Consider the following 26,281-nt stretch of genomic DNA (forward strand, 5'->3'; position numbering starts at 1 on the left):
TTCTTCTTATCAGCTGATTCCAGGAAGGTGTGTGTACTCCAGCTGTGATTCCTGGGTAGCGTGTGTGGATACCAATACCTCCTGCTACCCAACGCCCCAGCCATGACACCCTGAACCAGGGAGGCACAAAAGGGAGACCTCAGCATTCCTCAGATCCTCCAGCAGGCAGCCCCAATCACTGCCCACCAGCTCTGGGAGAGCCCAAACCCTTTAAATCAGAAGAGAAACCACCTGCAGTTACAAAGATAGGGACATTTATTCACGTTATATTACTGGATTTTAAAAGCAAAAATACAGTTCTGTTTTTGAACACCAAATTCAGACACCCCCCCCTTGCCCCCCACTTTACAAAGCAGAATACATACATTTGCACACACAGGAAATAAAAAAACACAGCACAAAGGTCTCCAGGACAAGAAAGCTGCTGCCCTGGCTGTGCGGGACGCCCCGTGGCCAGCCCTGAGGTCAGCAGAGACCCTGTCCTGGCTGAGAGCCAGCACCGGCATTTCCTTTACCCTCCTGAGCCACCTCTGCCCTCTCATTTTTTTCCAAAAACCACTTTACAGAGTCACCAGCAATGGGAAGGACAGAAACAAAGGCATAGTACATGACAACTTCATGGTGACAACTTCCAGGTAAAGGAAATGCTCCCTGAACCCTCTGTCCTGAACTCCCCAGGGAGGAAACAAGACCTAGAGCATCCCATGAACCAGGCAAGCATCCAGGCCTAACCTTGGGTCCAGGTGGCCCCCATGAGAGCACCAGAAGGTCAGTGAATGAGGAACAGACCACGTAGGATTTCCCTTGGTTCTGAGAATGAACCATGTATTTGAATATTCCAATATAACATGAAGGAAAATATAATAAAAAATAAAAATTTTAAAAAGGTCTGATTTTTTTTAAAGAGTAAAGTAACAAAGAAGTTACTTCCCAGGGTATTTGTCTCCTTTCTTTTAAGGCACTTTGGAAAAGTCAGGATCTGGGGTCAGAAAGAGAGGCCTTCATTCTTTGCACTTCCCAAAACTTCTCAGTGCAGTTATTCTGAGTTTTATTAACATTACTATTAAGAAATGGGGACTGACAGAAGGAATACTCTTTGCATAGCCCAAATGCTTCTGCAGGGGTAAATATATTTTAATCAATACAAAGGCTTCTGGAAAAAACCAAGGTAGCATCTGAGTGCTCAAAGCAGTAAAGGCACAGGTAAAACTGGGGCTGGGCACAAACTTGGCCTCCACACTGAGGGCTGGTATCCAGGTCAGTGGTGGGGGTCCTGGCTGCCACCAGCTGCAAGGTCAACCCTGGGTTAAACAGCTGAGTCTCATGCCTTTAGCCCAGAATGGACCCAGCAAGGGCACCCAGTGGTGGAAACTGCCTCATGCAACTTGCCCCAGGCAGGCTAAGCCTCTCCCAGTAGAGGTGGGTTTTGAGAAGACAGCTCTGTGGGTCAGCCTCCAGGGAGTGGGGGTACCCACTAAAAACCCAAGGGGGAAAAGGAGGCTTTAGGCACCAAGAGCGGTCGGTCGTGGGAGAGTGTGGGTAAGTTCAGCTGAATTTCTTTCTACGTTTCTAATTAAAAGGCACGTTCATGCTGGAGAATGAATAGTCTGTTTGACCCTGAGTGCCACAGGCAAGAAACAAAGAAACAAAAAGGGGGAGGGCAGAAGGGGGAGGAAGAAGGAGAACCGGTCCTGTAAAGTGGGACGGGCAGTGTGGGACAGAATCTCCCAAGCAGGCAGCCCCTGGACTCCACCAGGCCAGAACTGAGGTTCTCTCCACCTCCCCGGGCTAAGGGCAGTAAACAGACCTGACTGCTGTCATTTACAAGCCCACAGCCTAGGTCTTGCGGGGGTCAGTCCAAGGAGGTGGTGGAGGTTCCCTCCACCCTGCCCACCTGAGGAAGGTAAGGAGGCGGGGAGCTCTGTCTGGAAGGCCAAGGCTTCTGCCTTCCTGCAGAGGTGCTGGGTGGCCTTGCCCTCCTCAAAGGGCCCAAAGGTCATTTTGCTCTTCACAAAACCCGGTCTGCCAGGGAAATCAGAGGCCCACTCATGGCCACTACAGCATACAGATTTTTTCCCCCTAAAAAGAATGCTCAGTCCCCTCCTCACATTTAAAACACCACAATAAAAATACATAGGTAATTCAAGTTTACATAGCATACTCAGAAAAGTAAATTGCCACGACTTATCACTAAACAGCTGGATCAACACAAAAATCAAGCTAGATCATTCATCAGAATTCAATTTGGCCTTTAAAATCCTACAAACTGCAAATTGCTATTTTAAAAAAGTTTTACATTCAAAAATCAGGCAATCTGCAGAAAGGCCACAGAAGGTGAGAACACCCAAGGCTTTTTTGCTCTGATGGCTAAAGTTGCCTTGGAATTCACACGTTACCAGGGCAAAAGCTCTGAGGCTCAAGTTTTAAAACTCCTTTGCTAAGAAAAGACATACACACAGTGATTGTAATAGTTGTATACCACTAAAAAAAAGGTGGAGTAAAATGAGAATGGTTGTAACTGTTTTTCCTGTTGAAGTATGACAACCAAAGCATATCACACCAACCCAATTTGAGCAGCACTCTCCAATTTTTCATAAAGTAATAATAATAAATGATTTAAAGCAAAATTCTTACCTAGTTCACAACAAATGAGCAATTTATGACTGAAAACAAGTCCCACAGTCACCAAATTTGGGGCTGTATACAGCTCTGATTCTTTGGGGTGTGACACTGTGAACATGCTGAGAACTCCCAAAGGCTGACAGTTTCTACACTTACAAACCCCTGCAGAGCCAAGAAGTCACATGCTGAGCCAAGTTGGGGGCAAAATATCCGGCTCCTCCTGGTCATCTGGAAAGGCATGTGAATGAGCGATGGGAGCCAATCTTTCTGATTGGTAAGAAGGAGAGGGACCAGCCCAGCACATTGGCAGAGACACAGCAGAGGTCCCTGGCCATTTTTAGGTCTCTCATCAGTGTAGCAAAATGCTAGCTCGGTGTCCCGACGTCCACTGTGATTTTGGTATATAATGGGTATCTCTCTACATCCAACACCTTGTAGGTCAGCGTGTTCAAACCATCAGAGAGCATTGTCTCCTTCGTGTGTGCAATTAGGTCAAACCTATAAGGTAAAAAAAGAGCAAGCGGTTGGTGTCAAAATAAAAATCTTTAGGAAAAAAGCATTACAGTAGTCCCTCTCTATATCACGGTTCACTTATTGCGGCCTCACTGTATCGCGGGATTTTAAAAATATTATATTTAATTATTTATCGCAGATTTTTCGCAATATCACGGGATTTTACGGTACTGTATACGCATATTGTTAAAGTTACATAGGTTTAAGAGTGTAGAATAAATGTAAAGTTCATACTTCGCGCGCAGGGGGTGGTGGTGGTCTGGAACGTAATATCCATAATAAGTGAAGGAATACTATAAACGTTTGTACTTCATTGCCTCCCCCACCTTGGACTAAGCCCTCCCCAGAGCCTCATTTCTGCAGCCTGTCCCATCCTAAAGTGGGAGGAAGGAATATAAATGAACATGGAACACACCTCCGAGGATTGGGTTCATTTTTCTTGTCTCTTGAGTGGTGAATCATCCGACACTTACCAACCACAGCATTTGGACGGGATATAGACATACCTTTAAAAACTAACCTGCGAGGAGTAAAGGGACACAATCATTATAGAGCTGCCATCAGGCTGGGGTCGGATAGCCCCAGCTGCACGACTGTTGCCCCGTCTACCAGCCTGCTCACTGTTCTCACTGCCCACACCCCAGCCCAGCGTCCCATTGGTTAAAACTCACACTCTTCCCCATGACCTTCTAACCACTGGTTCCCTGGCTTGTCTTGGTGACTATTTGGTGCCAGGCTCTGGGGGTGTCTGCCCTCATGGAACTGACAGTGTGGATGCTTAGAACGTGGGGCCGTCAGTGGCAGGATGGAGGTGAAGAAGGGGGGTGGGGTTGTGGGGCACAGACGGAGAAGCAGCCAACTACCTGAGCAACCCTGAGCAGGGCCAGATCACTTTGAGCATCCCAGCAAACAGTGCCAGTGTTAGAAAGGAACGTAATACACAGTGTTTCCTGAAGGTTTTTGCCCAAAGAGACCTCTCTCTGATAAGCAGTGGAAGAATGGAGAGTAGGGAATAAGACTAGAGGCAGCCAGACCAAGGTGGAAAGCTCTGCACAGGTCTGGGGGAAAGAAATGAGGAGCAAAACCAAAGCCTTGACAGCAGGAATAGAAAAGTTAAGAGGCAAGACTGACTGCTCCTGGATGACTGGAGGGTTCTGGCTTTGCACCCCCAGTGCTGTCTAGTGTCTGGCACACAGTGAGTAGGTGTATACTGAGAGCTAAATCCTTTTTCTTTTCAAGAAAGCTGCTCCACAAACCTCTCTTCCTTCTCGTCCCTCAACCTCTGCGACCACTCAGGTCCATGCCGTCCCTTCAGCCCTGTATACCACCACGGGAGTCCAGGGTTGGCCCAGGTGTGGTGCTGCGGAAGCGAGTCTGTTTCTGTCTGGACTCGGTCCATTTCTTCAGTGTCCTCCCCACTGGACCTACCTGGCACAGAGCTCTGTCTGCAGCAGACCCTCAGTAAGTACATGCTTGGTAACCAGTCTTCATACTCAAAAACTCTAGTTTTCTTCAAGGCCAATATTTAAAGACTTGGGTCTATGCCAAGTTCTCCCCATAAAGTTAACCTGAATGACTTGGGTGCTACTCTGAGACACACCTGTTAACTGATCAAATTCCTATGCTCCAATTCAGGAAGGCACTCAGGTATATTCTGACATCACACTCCGAGGCAAGTTCACACTGGCTCCCAGAGGCACTGGCGCTTTTACCTGCGCTGGCAGGGTTGAAGCCTCCAATGCCAGGGAGAAATGGGCAGAATGTGGTTTCAAATGCTGACAGATAGTTTTATACCATCTGTAATGAGGACCTACATGATAAAGGTTTACCAGCTTCCAAGGAGTCCCAGGGTGTGGATGGGGTGGGTTGGCCATGAAAGAATGGTTGTTACGGCCAGCGGGTACACAGTTTCATCACATGACTCTTGTCCTCTTTCGTTTACGTTAAAATAGTCCAAAACAAATAGTACAAAGATTCTGTGAAGAATCTGAGATCCTGGCCAAATAACTTGTTTCACACTCAAAAAGGACCACAATGAGATGCTGAATTTTTACAAAGGACACATGTTTACTGCTTCGGCACTAAATGGCATGTGGTATCAATCAAAGGAGGCTCATCCCTTCACTTGGTTCTCATTTTATATTTTCCAAGACTAATGCAAAAAATCACAGAACCTAATTTTCATAAAGACGTCTTCAGCACATCTACCGCAGGGCACACATAAGAACCTGGGCTGAGAGGGGACTGCATCCCTCCTGAGAGTCAAGCCTTGCAGAATAACCAACCACTGATCCACAAACTAGAAGTGAAAGAAGACAAGAAAGAAGGAAATCTAAGTTGTGACCATTACCTGTTAAAAATGTCGTCATCTTCACCTCCCCAGCCCCAATAATTATTAGGAAATCCATTGATGGTGAGAAATTGTTGTTTACTTAGAGCAGACACACCTCCAAAAAACTGAACATACGGTAAGCTGGGGAAGAAAAAACACACACACACAAACACACACACACACACACAGGACCAGTAATTAATACATTTTAACTTTCTCAAAATAAAGCTTGCTCAAAACATAAACACTTCTAAAGTTATTTTTATTCTCTGGAATATTTTAATTGGAGATTTATATGGTTTTCTTTGTTTCATTTTTATAGTGGACACAGATAATTTTAGAGAAGACACAGATATCAAAAAAGTAGGATCTCCTAAGGATACTGTGCCACTTTTATGGTGATCTAGAAAACTAGTCAATTACAAGAGCATAAGACCAGTTCTTCTGCACCAGTCAGTAATCTGCTTCCCACATGTTCTGCTCCTGCGTGGGAAATCCTCATCCAGGAGGTCCTGGAATCTGGGATTGTTTCAGAGTCTCCCTGTGCCCCCTCTGTCACGCGCCCACCCATCTACCTGTCCAGCTTTCATTCTTCCACAGGTCTACTGGCTTTAACACTGACTGAAAGATAGCATTTCTGAAAATTTTCTAAAAAACTTTTTTTTGGAAATTTCTACTATATCCTGACTTAGTAAATGTGCAATGGTGAGTCTATTTGGACATGTGTTCAAGTAGCAGAGCATCTGGGTTCTCAACCATCTAAGCTGTTTTGTGTTTCAGTGTTTCCATGGTTATGAATCGTGGCCCCCTGAGGGCTACAGAGGAAGCACCCATGAGAAATGTTAAGAATCAGGATATGCCCAGGGGCTAGGCAAAGGCCTTCTGTGGGCCCTTTAAAGAATAGTTTTGTCCCAACCCTTTGTGTAGTTCCAGACCACACTCAGGCTCCTACTGAAATCCAGAGAGACCAAAACCTGTTAACACAAATTAAGAAAAACTCTAACTCAGACTTCATGAGAGAAGTCAGCCAAACCATACAGAACACATTAAAAAAAAAAAAAAAGCAATTACCATTTTCAAGTACATTCAGCAATTTTGACTACAAGTATCCACAAGCAAAGATCCCTTGGGGCTTGCTTTAATGATTCCAAGGTAATCTATTTATAATAAGGTATCATCACTGAGGTACCAAGTCATCTATCTTTTGGCTACTTCAGGTACAGTCTGTACTTGTAATGGGAGGGTTTGAACCAGAGGTGGCCAGGCCAATAAAGTATTTTCACAGAAAGAGACTCTTAGCCACTTTTAGGGGAAGTACAAGCTGAGCTGACAAGGTCTGCTTTTGCTGTCTGCTGCTTTCTCTTACCTCCTGCCCTGTCCCCCAAGCCTACGCGGGGAGAACAGACATGGTGCTGCCCTCAGAGTTTGGTGATGACCACCATGCTTCAAGGGAGGAATTAAGAGGGGTCAGGGTATAAATCTATGCATCTAAAAAAGAAGAAGATACACAAACAAGGAGGGAGGGAGGGAAGATAGGAGAGCAGAGAGTGGCATTTACAGTTAAATCTTTCTTCTTTGAAGACAGCAAGATTAGGGCCAGAATACCTCTGATCTGGAGGAACGACTTCATAACAACTCAATATTTATACGGGGCCAGGGGAGGGGGTGCGGCAGGGATGATTCTTATTTGTTTCCCAAACTGGATGGGGAAGAGGAGATAAGAAAGCAAGGAAACACAGCATCAGTCTGGAGCCATCCAAACATTAAAAACTCCTCTTGTCTGGATGTGCAGAGATTGTAGGCCTTTTTGGGCTCCATTTTCCTCCCCAAATAATAATTGACTTTTGGCTTAAAAAGCATCCATTTCTCAGAGGAGGCAATCTTCTCCAGAGCAAAAAGAGGCACTCCTGGACTGGAGGAACACCTCTTAGTTGTCATATCAGAGAGGAACATGTTTTCTGTAGTCTCTGGTAAACAACTCTTACCTAAATCCAAACTTATCCATTGCCACAGAAATGTGCCGTGGCTGTGAAAAACACCTGTAGGTGTTACGGTCATCCATTGGAATGAGGTCCACATCGCTAAACACAAAGCAGTTGTAGTCATAGTCCTTCAAGGCCTCTCGAAAGCCAATGTTGAGGAGCTTGGCGCGATTGAAAATGGAGTCTCCAGCCTAGTGCAGAAATGAAAGAAGTGATATCAGATACCATAAGGACTTTGAGCAGAACTGGTGACTTGTCTACTACATGTGGTCATGAGTTCACTCGTGGGCCCCATTTTTCCTGCCCTCATTTACAAATTAATTCAAAGTGCTATGCCCTGAGTCAGTATTCCCACTTTTCAGAATTATCCTGCAAGGTTTGCAAATGTGTGAATGACATAAACATTATTACCCATGGAGTGTTCATCACAGCAAAAGATTGCAAACAATGACATACACATCACTAGGGAACTGGTTACGTAAATCATGGTACATCCATAAAATAGAGCTATTTAAAAATATGGACGCTCTAAAAAGAAATGATCTTTAAAATAGTATTGTTAGGTGAAAAGGCATTCAAACATATGTCATTTATTTACATACTATATGTAGACTAATTCCAGTAAAGATATCACATATGTCATTTATTTACATACTATATCTAGACTAATTCCAGGAAAGATATCCAGGAAACTGGTGCCTATGGGCAGATTATTTTCTTCTACCCTCTTTATATGGTTGACTATGGTTGATAACCACATTGCGTGCCTACCAGGTGTCTGCTACCAAACTAGACACAAGAGGAACATGGCAAACCCAACTATGTCTCTGCCCTCATGGTGCTCACAGTGTATGGTGGGAAGCAGTGTGGTACACACCACAGGGTGTATGAGACAGAGGACAACACCTGCTTCAGGATGCCAACCACTGGGTACCCAAAGAACCAAGTCTGTTCGTGCAAAGGTACTTCATATTTTATTTACTTACCTTATTTTCAACCTCCTCCTTCACCCCCCCCCCCCACTAGAATGTATGCTCAATGAAGGCTGGAATTTTTTACTGTTTATTCACCTAGTGCCTTGAACACTGCTTGGCACATAATAAGAGCTCAGTAAGTAACTCCTGGCTGGCTGGCTGGCTGATAGATGGATGGTTGGATGAATGGATGGATGAGTGGTAGACCAATGGATAGGTTTCAACATACAATCGGAGAAAGCAATCCTCTCTAGGAAGCTATAATCAAAGGGCCCCTCAGAGTCATCAGCATGGCCCTAGGTTAGTAAGAACAGCAACATTATCAACACTGCCACCCTTACACATAGCACTTCACAAGTTCTTTCATGCATAAGCTCTCATTCTGACTGGAACCCTCCCACCTACACCATGAAGAAACTAAGGCACACAAGTGACACAGCTGGGACTGGATCCCAACACTCTGGAACCCTAACTTTATGCTCTTTCCCAATGTCTCTTGGGATCAGCAAGATCAGGGCCCTCTACTTTGGGGAAAAATATGTCCCACAAGGGCCTGCAGTGGTTACACAGTCTCAGAAGTGGGATGCCCACACCTGTGTCCAGGTTCCCGAGAGAGGACTTGGCAACTGGTGCCCCACAGTGCTCCCTGTGTGAGAACAGGGCAGGCAGACAGCACCATGGCGGCCTCGCCTCAGGCAGGTGGCTCAGGGAATAGGCCACCTAAGAAAAGTAAGTACCAGGAAGTCAGACAAAGCACCCCAGAGAATACTAAACAAATTAAGGAAACATCTTATACAAGAGTTCCTTTCTTCAGCCCATGACAAAGCTTTCTAACCACATACGGTGAAAAAAGAAAGCTGCAAACAACAAACAGTACAGTACACACTGTTTTCTTCGGCTGTCCCACCAGTTACATCATTTAGAATTCTACCTCCAGTTAATTCGGTGTGAGTCATGAGGCAAAAAGAAGTTAAAAGTTTAGAAAATGCATACAAAAACTATAAAGTTCTTCTAATTATTGTTACAACAATACATTGTTAATATTGGGGAGGGGGGATATGACATACCAAGCAAAGGGTAAGTGTTTACACGCATGCCATGTCATTTAACCATCTCAACAATCTTGTAGACACCTTCACCCGCCACCTCTACCTTCTGGCGATGGGGAGAGAGGCCTGCACCTAGTGCTGCCCCCCTTGCTCTTCCAGATCCATGGAGACCCTAAAAGAGTTAGCTGAACATCTTCAAACACAATTCATCCCATTGAACTGTTTTCCAACAAGTGAAAGAACAGTGTCTCAACAAAGCCTTTTCTCACTCGTGCAGCAGGCCTGCAGGGTGGCTGCCCAACGCCCCCTTCTCTCTCTGCGCTCTCCAGTCACACAGCGGGGGCTCCTAGCAGCCAAGTCTTAATCACAGGATCTGGACTCCTGGCCACTACTATTTGATCTAAACAGATGCCTGAACGAGACTACACTAAGCATTTTTCCTCTCCCAGAAACTGGCAATTTGGAACCATAAACAGGTACCACTGGGAGCCAAGCTCCCAGAATGACAGCAGCCGGGAGGAGAAGCCTACATAGAAGACTTGGTTCTGCCCCTTTGCCCACGTGTAATGAATACACCAGTTCCTTGGTGTCTGGTTCACATTTAAAACTAGTCAGGCAGTTTTCCAAAATGACCTGAACTACACATTACTTCTCCCATCCTTCTTCCCAGTCTGGCCTCGCCTCTGTGATCCCGAAGAGGGGAATAGCAGGGTATATTTTTGCAGGTGTTAGCCCAGGAACACCAGATCAGCAGAATGAGGAAGAAAGTATGCCTCTTCCTCTTTTTCCCCTGGGATTACAGAAACATCAGTTCTAGGATTCTTTGAGTGGAATGCTGTAATAACATACGGGTAACTTTCTAGATTAGAAAGACAGGCCCTGGCAAGTCTACCAACCCCCACTGCTAAGCAGGTGCCCATTCCTCTCTAGGAGGTAGGAAGACAACCCACCCTCATTCCTGCCCCTCCTCACTGGGCACAGTTATTCAGTGCACTGACTACTTTACTCAACTAAACACTTATTAACTACGTCCTGTCTGGCCAATCTAAAATGTTGTAACAGACACATGCATTTTTATCCCAGGAATGACAGCTTCTTCACTTATTTGCTATTGGGCTTTGGGCAAATCAGACCTCTAGGCCTCAGTTTCCTCACTTGGTCATGCAGATGACAACAGGTGCATTGTATTAAATGAGACAATACATTAAAGGCCTTCACACATTGCCCAGCAACGAATGTCAGATGCTATCATTATTACAGCATAGGTTTTCCCAACCATCTTGAACAGTCAGAACTTTCAAAACGTCTCCCAGAGATCCAACCTGGAGACAACTCCTTATCTTGTATTTGTGTGTGTCCTTCCCAATCAACTTTAAGATTCCTCCCAAATCCTGCTTCTCTGAATCCTGCTTCTCTGCTGGAGGGGGAATTTCTGAAAAGGTTCAAGCCTCAATTGAGTTAGCCTGTGGCTCATGTGAGTGTCTATAAGCAGCAGAGGAAAGAGACCTTTAGAGACCCATGAAATGCCTGGGAAGTCACATTAGGTGAAGAGGAGCTGGTGCACTGGGAGGAGGTGTCCCTCTGAAAGATGGAGCTTTTTAAAGTGCAGGCTTCTTTAAATTGGTAGACAAGAGTTAGACGTAGCCCTTCCTTCTAGGGAAGCTACCTCCTCTTAACAGAGGGAGAGGACAAGAGGAAAGAAGAAAAGCCAAAAACTATATGGCATTCCCACAGCTGGACAGGGCAGCTCTCCCCCTGACCAAAGCTCCCAGAGAAGCCTTTTATGACGGGACACACAATCCTGACAGTGGGTGGATAAGTCGGTCAAGCAGAACCAACAATGGCCGGTACAGGGAGAACAAGAGCCTGGGCTTGGTCAGGCATGCTGGCCTGGGGTACAGGGAGAGACCTGAGGTGGGAGGCCTGGAACAGGCCATGCTCCTCAGAGGAGAGAAAAGAAAGAAGCTACCTTCAGACACATCGTGTAGCAAACCCAGTGCCCTCTGGCAGATCTGGTGGCAAGGAGGAATGCCTGAAGAAGTCACACATAGGTCTCCAGAGCTATTAAAACCTTTTCCTAGAGTAACCTCATTTATACTAAATATAGGAAAGAGCGAATAGTATGTCTGAAAATGGGATCCTCCTACACTGCAGCTGGGAATGTAAAAGGGTGCAGCCGTCTTGGAAAGCAGTCTGGCAGTTCCTCAAATAGATAAACAAAAAATTACCATACGGTCCAGCAATTACACCCCTAGGTATATACCCAAGAGAAACAAAAACATATGGCTACCACAAAACTTTTTTTACACCATGTTCATAGCAGCATTATTCACGATAGCTAAAAAGTAGGAACAACACAAATGTCCATCGACAGATGAATGAATAAATGAAATGTGGTACATCCATACAATGGAACATGATTCAGCAGTAAAAAGGAATGAAGTACAGATACTTGCTACAACGTGGATGAACATTAAAAACATCAAGCTGAGTGAAAGAAGTCAGTCACAAAGGATCACATATTTATTATGATTCCATTTATATGAAATGTCCAAGCACAGGCACAGAAAGATTAGTGGTTGCCTAGGGCTGTGGGGAATGGAGGGATTGGTAGCTAAGAAGTGTGGGGTTTCTTTCTAGTGTAATGAAAATGTTCTAAACTTGATTTAATGGTGATGGATACACAACTATAAATATACTAAAAGCCACTGAGTTATATACTTTAAATAGGTGGATTGTATGGTACGTAATTATATATTAATAAAGCAGTTACAAAAAAAAAAAAAAAAAAGAGCAAGCCAGCCCCAGAGACAGAAAAGCACCAGCGGGTCCTGTTTCTCCTTCTTTCATATATTAATTCTTGCCATTCATTGAGTGTCTACGTCATGTTTAGCAGTAGGAATACAAAAAAGGAAAAGAAACAGGCCCTGCTTTTGAGGTGTTTCAAGTTAAAACTGTAATGGGCAATGAATGATGAGCACTCATGATGTACAGCTACCAGGGGAGGGGAGGGGAGGGAAAGGAGGGAAGAGGAGGTGACGGAGGGGCAGCTACAGAGCCAAGCACAGACGAAGTGGACGTAGCAACACTAACCTAGTCCTAGGGGATCGGACAAGGCTTCGAAGAAGTTAGCCAAGTTTAGTGAGAAGGGTACTCCTAGGAGAGAGAGCAGAGTTTGTAAAAGCTGTGAGGAAAAGAGAACATTCAAGAAACTAAAAGAAATACACAACGTGGAAGCCAGAATAAGAAATGAAGGTGGAGGTGGACCAAATCATGAGATGGAGGGGGAAGCTGGGTACTCGGCTAAAATACTCAGGCTTTATCTTTGATTTAGGCCACAGGAAGCCTTTGATGGTTTTAAACAAGAACTGTTTTGTATGTCAAGGAGGGATTTGTGTTCCATTCCCCCAACTGAAGGCAGGGAGACCAGTTTGGAAGCTACTGCATGGTTCACGTGAGACACAGAGACTAGCAGTAATGCAGGGCAAGTGGAGAATGTCTCCCCCAAGGGCTCTACTTCCCCCTTTCATGCCTTGCCTGCACCCCGGGCATGTGCAATGTACTTGCAAGCAGTCTTTGTGGGGCTTGCAGGTACCAGAGCCAGGTCCAATCCAGGCAGATGCTGACTGTGGTTAAGCCAAGTGCGGCCTCCTTCCCCTCACTTCAGCGGAGGACAGATAAGCAACTACCAAAAGCCATGGTTCCTGTTTGTCTAAATTCTAATAGTCTCTAGAAGATCCACAAGCCACCCTGTCTTCCCTGGATGTCAGGCCCATGTGTGCTCAGCAGCAGACATGTCCCCAGACCATGATGGCTTGGAATGGGATACCTGGCCCCTCCTCCACCAAAAGACACAGCAGCAATGAGGCTGGAAACATCAACCCAAAGCCAAGACTCCCAAAGAATCAGAACTTCTATTTGATAGGAGAGGCAATGCTGCTCCAGTGCACATGCCCTGGCACGTCACAAAGCTGCTCCCCTCTGCCCACAGTTACCCCCAGGCTCCCAACCCCATGGATTCTGGGGCAGGTCAGCAGTCCATGGAAATGTCTGCTGAAACACTCTCAGACACCAAGAGGAAAGGCCTAGGCCAAGTGGGTGTGGGAAATCTCTGGCTGGGCAGTCCTGGGCAGGACTAACCTACAGGCCTAAGTGTGGACTTTTGGATGGCAGACAGGCTAAGAAATGATCCCCAGAGATTACTGGGAAGGGCCTGGCATTATACAAATGAGTTTGTGGAGGGCTAATGTCCATTAACCCATGATTTCACAGCAGTTGAGCCTCTCGTTTTTCACCTTAATAATATGAACAGGAATTCAAAAAAACCTAGATCTGAGACTTAAAGCTTTTTATTCAGTGAGTGAAGGAAACAGGCCCTTCAGGATCAGGGAGCTGAGACAAAGAGATTTGTTTGACAAAGGAATTACTCACAAAAGTGAGCCCATCCTTGGTCCCTGCCAGACTGGAACACCGGTCAGGTGCCATAAGTTGCCTTTAGAGAGAACCGAGCTAACAGAACAGCCCAAAAGCTATTCTGGGTGAGGTGAACACAGAATTTTTAAACCTAGCTCCACAGGAGCCATACATAGCAGGATGCCTGCCTCTCTCCCTGGGCCCAAGGCACTGACTTACTGCAGAGAAACACTTTGGAAAATAAAGGCTCCTCTCAGAAAACAATTTTCCCATTTGTCTTAAGAATGATTAAAATGTTTAAATCTATTTCTAAACCCATAATCCTGTATGTGAAAATCTAGCCCGGGGGAACTGTAATGTAGAAGAGGCAAACACAGAACGAGCTTTTAGACCCACAGACGTTCGTTTCAGTATTATTTACACTAGTGAGAAACTAGGAATGCTCTAAATGCCTGCTAATATAGAAAAATGGCTAAGTTAATTATGGTAGAACTGCATGCTCAACTACTATGAAGGCATGGCAAGTGATGATTATGAAGACTATGAAATAACATGGGAAGATGGTGATGATATAGAATTAAGAAAAAGTGGGATATAAAGGTATATATACATACAGTATGAGCTCAGCTATGGCTTAATTTTAAGAAGGCAAAGTCTCTTAGACCTCTGCAGAACAGGCTGGCATTTCCAAGCAAGACGACAGAGCCCACAGCCTTGCCAGGGAGACCATGGGGCCCAAGGACGGCACACTGGCACATGACTTAGCTTCCCCCTCACCAGGAGGCCCTGGGCTCTGGGTTTGACTTGGGGGCGTGTGGACATTACCAGGGTGGCAGCGGTGGTGGCGGCGGCGGCGGCAGCAGTCGCAGCAGCAGTGAGTCGGCACTCCTGTCTCTCTGTAGGAGGTGGAGGGAACAGAAGAGGAGGTAGTGCAGAGTAAGAAGCAGACCAGAGGGAAGCTCCTCCTTCAGCAGGCTTCGCTACAAACAGAATGAACAAGTAAAGGAGAAAGGCCCCCACTAGAAGGAAAAAGAAAAAAAGAGAAGGTGGATGCAAGGCAGGTGAGGAAGAAAAGCAAATGTTAAGGCTGCAAAGGAAAAGGGGCCCATTCTGACCACCCTCGTTCCAAAGCAAAGGCTAATTCCTAGTAAGTGGTCACTCCTGGTCCTGAAGTTAAGGGTGAGCAGAAAATGGCATTTCTCAGAATAATATCCAGGGAGGCGATTCACCAGCCGTGTGAGTACCTGTAAGTGCTCCGACACACTCCCCGGAGAACGGAGCGAACCATGGACGAGAGGGGAAAACACACAGCACGGCAGACGCCTGGTCACGGGGCCGCACACAAGCAGTGGTGGCACAGACACCCATCCTCCCACAACCTTCCTGGCCCCTGGACCCCAAAAGGTCTGAGAGTTCAAAGGAGGGGGTGCTGTGGGACAGGATCAGGCCTGCCCCTCCCGAGCCCCATTCCTGCATACATCAATCTGGCCACTGACAGCTGGGGGAGGAAATCCAAGGCAGGGACGGAGGACAACAAAAAGATGGTCAAGATAGACACAAAACCAGTGGGGGCCACGGGCCCAGGCAGCTCTCCTCAGTAATGGGCAGACCCATGAGTCTGCTTCACCCCAATTCTTCTGGGCCTCATTTAGGACCCACTGCCTGGCCCAGGGACAGAGATAAGCTTCTGAGGAATGGTGACAGATACTTCTATTAAATGAGGGTACAAAGGGCTCTCTCCAAACCTGCCTATACTTGGTCCCATCCAAGCAGCCTGGAACCATCTTACAACAGTACTCTCAGATGGTCAATATTCCAAAGCCAGACAAAGCCGGGTCCCCCTCTACTTTCTTCCAAATCCCAACCTTCAGGCCAGGGTTTACCTGTTAGCATGATAATCGAGCAAGCCTCACAGAGGGTTCTGAGGCTGTTACTCCAAAGGCATGACCCCCATTCCCCCATGACCCAGTGGGACTCACAGCATTGCCAAGTGGAAGTGGAGCTGTTCCCCAGTGAGGGGAAGAGTGGCATTCTTTAGGCTTCATGTGATCTCTGTCCAGTCCCAGCTCCACCACCCAGCCAACAGGGGACCCAAGCAAGCTACTTACCTTTGTGAACCTTCCCTTAGCAGGAGCAATGAGAATAGCAATTTGCCTCACTGAAGGGTCATCATGGTCAAAATTCAAAGGGAGACCATGAAAGATGTTCAGTCCAAAGGACCAGAATCGTAAGGTTTTATGACCATGAACCACCACCACAGGGTTGAAGTAAGCATTCTGCATTTTTTCTGAAAAGGGAGGTTACCCCGAGGGCTGTGCCCTAGGCAGTCTGCTCTGGTCAGCAAGGAGCGGAAAACTCTAGGGAAAGGTCCTGCGGAGGATCTGGGCAGGTTCCCAAAGATCATGACCTGGCCTGACAGAGAAAGGACGCTTCATCTCTAAGAGGCATTGCCCTCACCAGAGAATGGGGACCAAGGGGTCCTGAGAGTGGGTACAAGTACAGGGGCAGGAGTAACAGAGAGCGGCTCTGTGCTTCAAACCCTGACCAAGCACATGGAGCTTGTGGTGAAGGAGACAGAGGCAGTCAGACCTGGGGGCTGCAAGTCCAGGGGCCGCTGACTAGGCTAAACACGCACTTAGGAAACCACCCCTCATCCCTCACTGAGGTGTGCTAAATGGCCTGGGAGCAGCAGGGAGGTAGAAGTCAGCTCCACCTGGGGCTTCATAAAGCTAATAAGGTTGGGAGTGGGGGCTTAAATGATGGCCAGAAAGAGAGCAGGAAGGAGAGAGAAGGCCGATAAGCAGGGCAGAGGGGACAGCAGAAGCAAAAATACCATTCAGAAGCAGAGTATAACTGGGTGAAGATGAAGAATACAATGTGGCTGTGACATATAGGTGTGAATGAAGCCTGAGGAAGCAGCAGCTGGAGGTAGATCAAGGCTGGACTGCAGAGGGTCCTGGATGCTGAACTTGGGGCTTTGGGCCCTACAGACCCTTGCCTGTGGACAGTGGGGACATACTGAAGAGTTTAAAGAGAGGGCGTGACATGGTAGAGCTAGAAAGATCTTGGGCAACTGAGTGAGATCAGAGGTGCCAGAAAATACACAAACGGAATTGGAGAGACCAGTCCTGGGCGCTGGCTCTAGGGCAAAGGTTGCCGTGATGATTCTAAACACACTTGGCCAGCTGGGTCTCCACTCCTCACCTATGAGTAACTTTTATGATGGTTAATCACACAAACATCCTGTATTTATTTAGGGTTAGTATTGCCAGGTGGCAACCTGTCTTCCTGTCACATTGGGTGATTTTAGTTTCCTTTCCTCATTAAAGTATGACGAAGTGCAGTACGCACCCCACACCATCTGCTATGACATCTTAAGGTACATTTCTGCATCAGTGTTCCAGTTCTGGACCTCAAGTGGGACTCCTCCGCCTCAGAGAAGCAGCTTTGGCTCCAACAGGCTGGCTATGCCAGAACTCTAAAGGGATTCTCAAACACTGGTGGGCTAGGGCAGAAGACCTGAGGACAAACGGCAATGCTTGTACTCCATCTCAACTAGTAACCAACCCCCCAACACTTGTTGTGAGACGTAAGTTCTTACGGTGACTGGAAGAGCCTAAACCAAAATGGGGTGGTTAACAGCTTCATATGGACAGGGGTTGGAGCCACAAAAGCCTGTGAAAGGTCACCCCTATGTGTGGAGCTTGAGATACAACCCTGTTGTGAATGAGCTGGTAGGCTTGACATGGTGCCTACATCCCCTGAGATTCTGTTACCTGATCGGTCTCCGTATTACGTCATTATCCGCTATCCTCTGACCCCACGGAAACCACACAAACGAGAGGGAGAGTCTCGACGCTGGTACTGAGCGACTGAGTGGGGGTGAAGGAGGAGGCATGGAGAGCAGTAAAGAACTTATTAGCATAATACTGAGCAGAGAAAATAGGCAAGAGGAAGGGGGCTGGGGAGAAGAAACCCAAATCATAGTAGTAACAGCTGATGTTTACTGAGGGCCCACCATGTGCCAGGTGCTTCACAGTCCCGTGCAGTAGATACTAAAACCTTACTGTCCCACCAGTGAGGAAACTGAGGAACTCAGCTGCACTCCAATGGAAGAACTCAAGCCTAAGGTCACTAGCTGGGAAGTGGCAGAGCAAGAACCCAGCAAGTCTGAGCTCGAGCTCACTCCCAGCCCTGGAGAGCCAGCTTTGAGACGCTCTTTAGAGGAGGGACTGAGTTGTCTTGAGGGGAGAGCCACTGCCCATGCAGGGAGAGGGCACGAGGAGTCGGGGCCAGGGTCTGAGCTATGGCCCTGCTGTTGTTTATGTGGCTTCCTACTTCCCTTCTCTGAGCCTCAGTTTCTTCGCCTGTGAAAGAGAGCAGACATTTTCACAGCATCTGGCCTCACGGGTCCAGGCAAATCCCAGCAAAGACTGAAGGGAAGTTAGAGGGTAGAGGGTCTGATCTTACAAACCTATTTGAGAATCCCTGAACTAGATGTCTCAGAGGCCCTGCTATTTTAAGAATTCTTTCTCTCTAATCTTAAATGTGGTTGGGGATGAATGATCAAAATGAAAGCAGGGTGTCTGAGACAGGGAGACGCTGAGAGGCTCTAAAGGTGGCTATTTGCTCAATAGTACATAAAGGTCAAAGATAGATGCTACAAACTCCCTTTGAACTCCTTTTCTTTGTCTAAAATAACTATCACACAGAGAACACGAGAAGTTTCTAAGTCAAATGGGGGAATGATGCAAATGTTTCTCCCTGGGCCTCTCTCTTTCAAAGGTTTAGGTTTCTTATCACACTTAATGTTTGTTCTTTATAACTGTGAGATAGATAATATTCTTCACAGGAAAGGTAGGACAAAACTCAAGTTTCTCTTTAGACTTGGTTATCTCAAAATCAGACTCTATTTTTCCAAGAAACCAGAGTGGAGTTGGACAGAAGAAAAATAAAGTTAGTAGGGGGAGAGGGAAATAAAGAGGAAAGACTCTCCTAAGGTGGAAAGTTAAGATTCTCTTAAGGAAGGAAAAGATGCAGAGGCAAAAAGACATGGGTGGCATGGAGGGGAGGGGAGATAATACGGACAAGGATAGAGGGGAGAAAAAGACATAAATATGTTTGGGAAACTAGGAATAAGTATTTCCAATGCTGAGTTGCAAGTGGGAAAGATAAGAAAGGGAGGGAAGACAGGGGTTCTCAGCATCCTAGAGAAAGTAAAGAGGCAGGAGGCTTTCTCTTTTCCCCACAGTGTGATCCACAGAACATTCATTACTTGAGATGGTTCTTGGAAAACCGTCCTCCAGACAAAAGCTCAGACAGCACCGTGTGCTGAATTCTTCTGGAGGCTGTAATGAACACTAGTACACTGAAGGCTCTGTGGGACTGAGACCTACTTCACACTGTTCAGTCCAGCATTCCTCCAAGGCATCTGGCCTCAGCTCTCTGTTTTGGAAAGCAAACTTTGAGGAAGTCCCAACTTAGGCAGTGCCCAGTGTTAGCCAGTTCAGCGCTGCCACTGGGCCATGCTGGCTTGCTTAGCTTTCCCACCTAGTCTTCCTTGATCTTAGTCATCTAAATTCAAAAACTCAGCATCATCACTAACTCCTTTACCCTCTTTATGCAAGTATATATTTTAATGTAACTCAGATTAATCCAGACCACAGCTGTCTACCTGCTGCTCAGGAAGGTTTGTGGGAGGCCATCAGATGCCTCAATGAGTAAGATCTGACAACACTGTGTCTACAGTGTATCACTCATCTACTGGTATAATTATCAAAGAGTGGAAGGAGATGCAGTTGGCATGACGTGTACTTTTTCCTGCTTGTTCCTGGGGATGGTGGCTTTCTCTTCCAGGCACTCACTGCCATTGCTTTAATAATGGACTCCTGAATCTTGCCATGATCAACATGTGCTCATTGGCATCACACAAGGGTTCCTTGATGACAAGGCTTTTTTTGTTGTTGTTGGATTGAAGTTGTCTGGCATTTAGTCGCTCACTCTTACATTCACCAATATCATTCTAAGGTGAATGACCCACAGCTATCTCGCTGATAAGATTTTTCTCAGGGCCTGGTCCATGCCCCACTTGGCCAAGGGATTCAAACATCCACCTGCTCTCATAACCTTCAGCTTCAGTTCCCTTGTAAATGGGGCTATTCTGCTCTTTCCTGACTGGCAGACTCAGCTCCAACGTTTGGCCCTACAACTTCTGCTGCCTTTACTACCAAATGGTCTAGGAACATGCAAGGCTCCTTCGTCCTTAAAGTTCCCCTTCATTGGCTCCAGCTGAGATGCCCATGTCTCCTATGAGTAGCCCAGAAGAAGCAGTTAAACTGGATAAATTTGAAGTTGCCCACAGTCTGACATATAAAGGGTGTTTTTACTTTTTAAAAGGAAAATATAGCCCTGGCTGATGTGGCTTACTTGGTTGGAGTATCATCTTGTAAACCAAAGGATCGTGGGTTCAATTCCCATTCAGAGCACATGCCTGGCTTGCAGGCTCTGTCCTCTGTTGGGGCACATCTGGGGGGTCTGGGAGGAGGGCAGCTGATCGATATTTCTCTCTCATGTTGATGTTTCTCTCCCTCTCTTTCTCCCTGCCTTCTTCTCTAAAATCAACGGGCATGCCCTGACCAGCATGGCTCAGTGGGTTGAGCATCATCCCACAAAGCAAAAGGTCATTGGTTCAATTCTCAGCCAGGACACATGCCTAGATTGTAGGCCAGGTCCCCAGTTGCAGGCATGCGAGAGGCAACTGATTGTTGTTTTTTTCTCTCTCTTTCCCCCTCCTTTCTCCTCTCTCTGAAAATAAAGAAATAAAATAAATAAAATCTTAAAAAAAAAAAAATCAATGGGCATGTCCTTGGGTGAGGACTAAAGAAAAAACACAGCTACCCAGAGACAAAAAGTAATCAGTGCTTTATTTGGAGAGAATTAGAATTGTTATTTTTCTCTCAATTTTGTTGGAAGGCTACTTCCAAAAATACAAAACAAACAAAACATCCCAGCAATTTCCCTTGCCTAAAGTGTTACCAGCAACAAGCAAGTACACTATGGTATTTAGCTTATCTATACTCATTAAGATAAGTAGGTGGTATTACTGAGTTATAAAATGTCATATACCTGGAAATCACTTCTTTTCCTTCCCTCAATGGCTCTCACATCATATTTGTACACACACACGCCCTCCCTCCCTCAATCTTCCCACACTTCACCTGATAACTTAAGATTCCATAGTCCAACCTTGCTGCTTCTTCCCAGATCTCACCTGATTGATAACATAAACGCCATAGTCCAACTGCTGCCGTTGCAGGATTGGGTGCAAGTAATATAGCCAGTACTTGAGGTGTTCCTGCCGGTTGCGGAATGGAATAATGATGGCCACCTTGTGAGGAGAGATGCAGTCCTTGGGGGCGTAGCGACCACCCACCTTCACCTCAGGGTTCTGTTTTGCCAGAAGTGTCAGGTCCACAGGCGCCTTAAACTCGATCAGCAGGGGGCCAACTAGAGAGGTGGAGGGAGGGGAGAAGTTAGCAGGCCACAGGACTCTGCTTTACAGGTGATGTCAGATGGCCAGGCTGCAGGAAACAGCTCTTCCTGAGTCAGTGTGGCCACGGAAAAGGCCCTCATGCCCAGCACTAGGTACTATGTGTAGCAATAGTGTGCCAACCATCGCAGGAACTTGTACCAAGCAAACCTGGATGGCTGGTCACCCTAGGAAGCACTCACCTATGCAGGACACATTCTTTTCAGACTGTTTCTCAGCTGTAAAACGGAAATGGGGAAATTCCTGCTCTGACTTCTTGACAGCCTGTTGTAAGGATCAGAGAGCATGGAGAAAATGCTTTCTTGGAAATCCTGAGGTTGAGGCCTACCTCTGCCACCTCCTAGCAGGTGTGGCTTTGTACAGGTTCTTTCTGAACTTTGCCTAATTGAGAAAAGGAGTGTATGTGTGAGTGCACACATAAGCGTGTGCGTTAAAGCAGTCAGTGTTGAGAACATCAGAAGGTAGCCATGGAGCCTTGTCTCATAGGTTGATGCACAGAAGAAACAAACTTGATGGGAAGGACTGGAGGAAACGAGACCCCAGAAGAGACCAAGGGGAAAGGGGAGAAGAAAACAGTTGGAAAGAACATAAAAAAAAAAAAAAAAAATGCTTAGTACCCTGGCTTGTGTGGCTCAGTGGATTGAGTGCCAGCCTGCAAACCGAAAGGCTGTCAGTTTGATTCCTGGTCAGGGCACATGCCTGGGTTGCGGTCCAGGTGCCCCAGTTGGGGTCATGTGAGAGGCAACCCATCCATGTATCTCTTACACAATGATGTTTTTCTCCCTCTCCTTCTTGCTCCCTTCCCCTCTTTCTAAAAAGCAAATAAATAAAATCATTTAAAAAATGCATAACAAAAGTAAGGAAGGAAGTAATAACAGAGGGAATGAAGAAGGGAAGAAAAGTCAGGGAAGACTGCAGAGTGTCTGGCCTGGAAGAACATGGCTCCAGATGAGAGAATTAAGTTAGTAAAAGAGCTCTTTGGCTTAGATGAGAAACTGATGAGACATGGGTGGTGGATCTTTAGTCATTGGCAAGTTGGGAGCAGTGGGAAAGGCAAAGGTCAAGATTCAGATACAGACACATTTCCTAAATAGAAACAGGCGGAGCTAAGAGACAGCTGCTGGGGACTGTCCCTCTGCAGCACAGATGGGGAGTGCGGAAGAAAGTAGAGTGGCCCAGGGACAAACGGAATTGGGGGCAGGGTCATGACTTCAACCCAGGTCCCCAGTATTAACCGTAGGCCAGACTTTCTCAAAGTGGGTTCCAGGAAACACTAATCCCAGCAATATGCTCAATGGAAAAATATGTGCCTGGTCAAATAAGGATAGAAACCCTGCCTCCTAAATTCTGCTTCTGGATGTGCACCAATGGCTCTGAAAAGTTGTGCAATCAAGACACCTCCTTCACTTTATTTAACCCACCAACTCCCAAACTGACAGGGCAACAGAACCATTTCATCAGGGGACACACTTTGAGAACTGTTACTCTAGTGTAACACCTTTACCTGTAAAGCAAACTAGTCACAAGAACAAAGAAAGGAGCCTACAGAACAGGGGTGAGAACGCTGACCACAAATTCAGAGCAAGTTCATGTGAAACATGCTCATGAGAACCCGTATGCAACCCTGTCACCCTGTTTACCAATAATATGCGGCTCTCCAAGCACCCCTATCCCCAGAGAGCACTCACTCTCCTGAAATGAGATGGCCCAAGAAAAGGAAGCTGTGACTCTTGCCTCTCCAGCCTGACAGCAGGTGCAAACTCCTCCTCCTCTCCCCTCCCCAGCCCCCTACTGTACTCCACTCACCTTCCCTCCCTCCAGTGCTGACCCAGTTCCATCATCATGGTACCTGTTCCCACTCATTTTCTTTTGAGACACAGCTCTGAGCATTACTTTCCTGCTAAAGCCCTCCAATGGCTCTAAGACTGTGTCACCTTGGACACGGTAAGGCCAAACCTCTTAAGCAACAAGGCCCTTCAGTCTCAGCTCTATCGCCTTCCCCATTCTTATAAACCAGACCTATGACCACACTTTTCCCTCTGCCAGAAATGCCCTTCCTTGCCTCTAACAGCCAACTGTGAGTTGACAGGAAAGCCCCCCAACTCTGGCCTCAACTGTTTCCTTTCTTCATTACCACAGAGCTCAGAGAACAGATCCCCTGGGGGCAGGAAGGGAATCCTCAGGGTTCCAAAGCTCTGCTGCCTGCCTGGCTGTGTACCTCCCTCTCTGGAGGAACAGGGGCCTCACAGATCAGTCACTCATCTGACTACTGGCTCCAATCTCCAAGGGTGCCATCCGGTGAGTAGGCTTTATGCTCTAGTGCTAAGTAGGGGGTAACCCTGGAGCAGTCTTTCCCAAAACTACCATCAGAATTACCTGAGGCAGTTTGTAAAAATATGGAATCTAAGGCCCTTCCACCAGAGAGCCTGACTCGACAGATCTTGGGAAGGACCTAGGTGGATAATTAACAAGGAGCCTAGGGGATTCTGTTTGGGCAAGTTGGGCAATGGGGAGATGACTCTCCCATCTTCACAAGTCTTGGGGGTTTCAGGCAAGGAAGATCCTTATGGTCTCCTACAACTCACACATCCTGGAAGCAGCCCTCAGCACAGCGCTGGGACAAGCCTTCTGGGAGGCCCTGCTGCACAGTGCACTTGGTGAAAAACGTGAAAAAAGATCTGTCGTTGCTCTCTTCTCACTTCAGAGGGCCTCACAACATCTGCAAGCCCCCCAGCTCTGCTGCACCTTTGGTTCTCAAGACACTACTAAACATAACTCCATTTACAGGAACCCGAGAGGCATCTGGACTGCTACCCTACCAACCTGCTCATACTTTCTGAAACCAGCCCAGAAAACAGGAATTCACACTTGGTCTGCCTAGCCTCCTGGACACACACCTGCAGGCCAGTCTTTGTGTTGCCCCTTTCAGGAGTTCCAGAAAGGTGGTCCTGAGCTTTCTTGGACAGGAGAGAGGATGCCTGAGCCCTGGTTCAGCTGCATCAGTGACTTGCTGGGTGATCTATCTTTAGGCAAGTACCATCTGCTTTCAGCATACTAGTTTCCCATTTATAAATTACAAGGACGAACTCAAGCTGCTCCCAAAGAACTCTTATCTACCCCCACCCCCACTAGCTCCTCCAATGGCTCCTGTAGAGCTTTATCTCTGAACAGCCCCTTCTCTCTGTCCTGCTTCTCTTTGCATCCCTCTCACAACCCCTATCATGTCTCCAGCACATTGAGAACACACTGATGCCCAGATCCTGCCTTCTCTGCCCAAGTTGGCAATTCCTTCTCCACTTTCTCTCTTCAAAGCCTCCACAGCTCTGAGAATCCTGCAGATCACATCTCTGAGAGTGGTCAGTCAATGGCAGCTTCAGACCTGGAGCAGAAGAATGCCTTCTTGGGTCCAGTGCCAGGAAGGTGGCCTCCCTGAGTGCCCTGCAAACCTCCCGCCATGCTGCTGGGGCTGTCGTCTGCTGTACACCTGGTCCTGTCCCAATGAGAAAATCCATAGAGCTCAGACTCCAGAAGGGCAGTGACCAGCTCTGCCTAGAACCTCGCAGATCTGCTACCAGGTCTCAGAACCACTGCTTGAGGCTTCAGAGAGAGGCAAGGAGAGTAAGCAAAGGGCCGAGGGCTTCATGACAGTCCTCAGGCTAAGCCAAGGCTCTCTTGCTGTGAGGCACATGGCGTATGCTACCACAGGCCCTCAGCCCCGCTGGGCTGGCTTGTGTGTTTTCTTGGCTCTGGGAGCTGGGAAGCAGGGTTACGTAAGCAGATGAGCAGATGTGAGCCTGTCCTTCACTCCCTCAGCTAAAGCCCTGCCATGTGGGCCTCTCAGCTGGGAGTCCAGGTCATGGCCTTGCGTGTAAGTCGCTCAATAACTTCAATGTGTGAGCTCAACTCAGACAAATTCCACTGCTCCCTTGCTCTGCACAGCAAACCCAAACACACATATGATCCTCTATCAAAAGCCCTTCTAATCTAGAGCCAATGCAGTACGGACCCCTTGCCTCACTTTCATGTTAACTAGACTAGTTCAATTCTCTGGCCCCAGCAAAACAGGCTAGAAGATCTAGTCACTGCTTCCCAACTGACCAGCCAGTCGTCAAGACACAAACCTTGGCCAGATGCTGGCTTGTGACAGTGTTTCACCAGCCTGGACAAAATGGCAATAGAGGAACGTAGGTGGTTCTTCATTAGCTAAATGTAACCAACATATCAGAATGCCCTTTCCTCAAAGATTGAGAGCTACTTATTCTTCAAATGTGAAAATATCCTTTCTTTTATGAAATGACCATGATTGATTTTCTTTGTTTGTTTTTTTGCTTTTTTTTAATTTTGATGCTGGACTGGCAGCCACGGGTCAAGCCCCTTAGTTTCTTTTTAAATTTTCCCGGGCAATGAATTCTAACATTTGGGAACTGTGAGCTTTGTGTTCTAAAAGCTGGGATGCTGGAACACCTTCCTTGGCCAGGTCTCAGTCCTGATAGTACACGGCATAGCCCCTCTTTGGGCTATCTCCTCCCCAACTACAGTACTGTTCCACAGGCATTGTGGGTGGGCCATTTTTCTCTGCACCAATCTTTCAAAAGCTAGATATGCACTGGAAGCTGAGCCAGACACCACCAAAATCCCTAGGCTTGAGAATGACAGCAATTTGCAGTGGCCGCATGCATTCATGGTGCCCCCTATGGCCCCTTAGACTAGAAATGAGAAGCACCATCTACTACACAGGGCTCATCCCAAACCTCTCTGGCCCTTTAGGGAAGAGAGCTCTCCAGAGTTCTCTAAGGACTTGGTTATCAACAATCCAACAGCTGCCTGCCCTCGGCTCAAACATCATC

General features: G+C 46.9%; 1 protein-coding gene across 2 annotated transcripts in view; it reads right to left on the reverse strand.

The window, feature by feature from the left end:
* Positions 1 to 237: 237 nt before the first annotated feature.
* The window catches only part of B4GALT1 (beta-1,4-galactosyltransferase 1), a 48,338-nt gene continuing 22,294 nt past the window's right edge, over positions 238 to 26,281 (reverse strand). The window contains exons 2-6 of one of the 2 annotated variants that reach the window (XM_090274269.1): positions 14,711 to 14,781; positions 7,453 to 7,640; positions 5,486 to 5,608; positions 3,551 to 3,655; positions 238 to 3,120 (exon numbers count right to left, since the gene is read on the reverse strand). In XM_090274269.1, coding sequence (XP_090130395.1) covers positions 2,988 to 3,120; positions 3,551 to 3,655; positions 5,486 to 5,608; positions 7,453 to 7,640; positions 14,711 to 14,781 — 620 coding nt within the window. In that variant the 3' untranslated portion in view covers positions 238 to 2,987. Of the gene's footprint in view, positions 3,121 to 3,550; positions 3,656 to 5,485; positions 5,609 to 7,452; positions 7,641 to 14,710; positions 14,782 to 21,155; positions 21,392 to 26,281 lie in introns of both variants that reach the window. The other variant, XM_090274267.1, reaches the window with a different exon arrangement.

This window comes from Furipterus horrens, unplaced genomic scaffold, assembly GCF_987537825.1.
Source record: "Furipterus horrens unplaced genomic scaffold, mFurHor1.1.pri manual_scaffold_4, whole genome shotgun sequence".
Lineage (NCBI taxonomy): Eukaryota > Metazoa > Chordata > Mammalia > Chiroptera > Furipteridae > Furipterus > Furipterus horrens.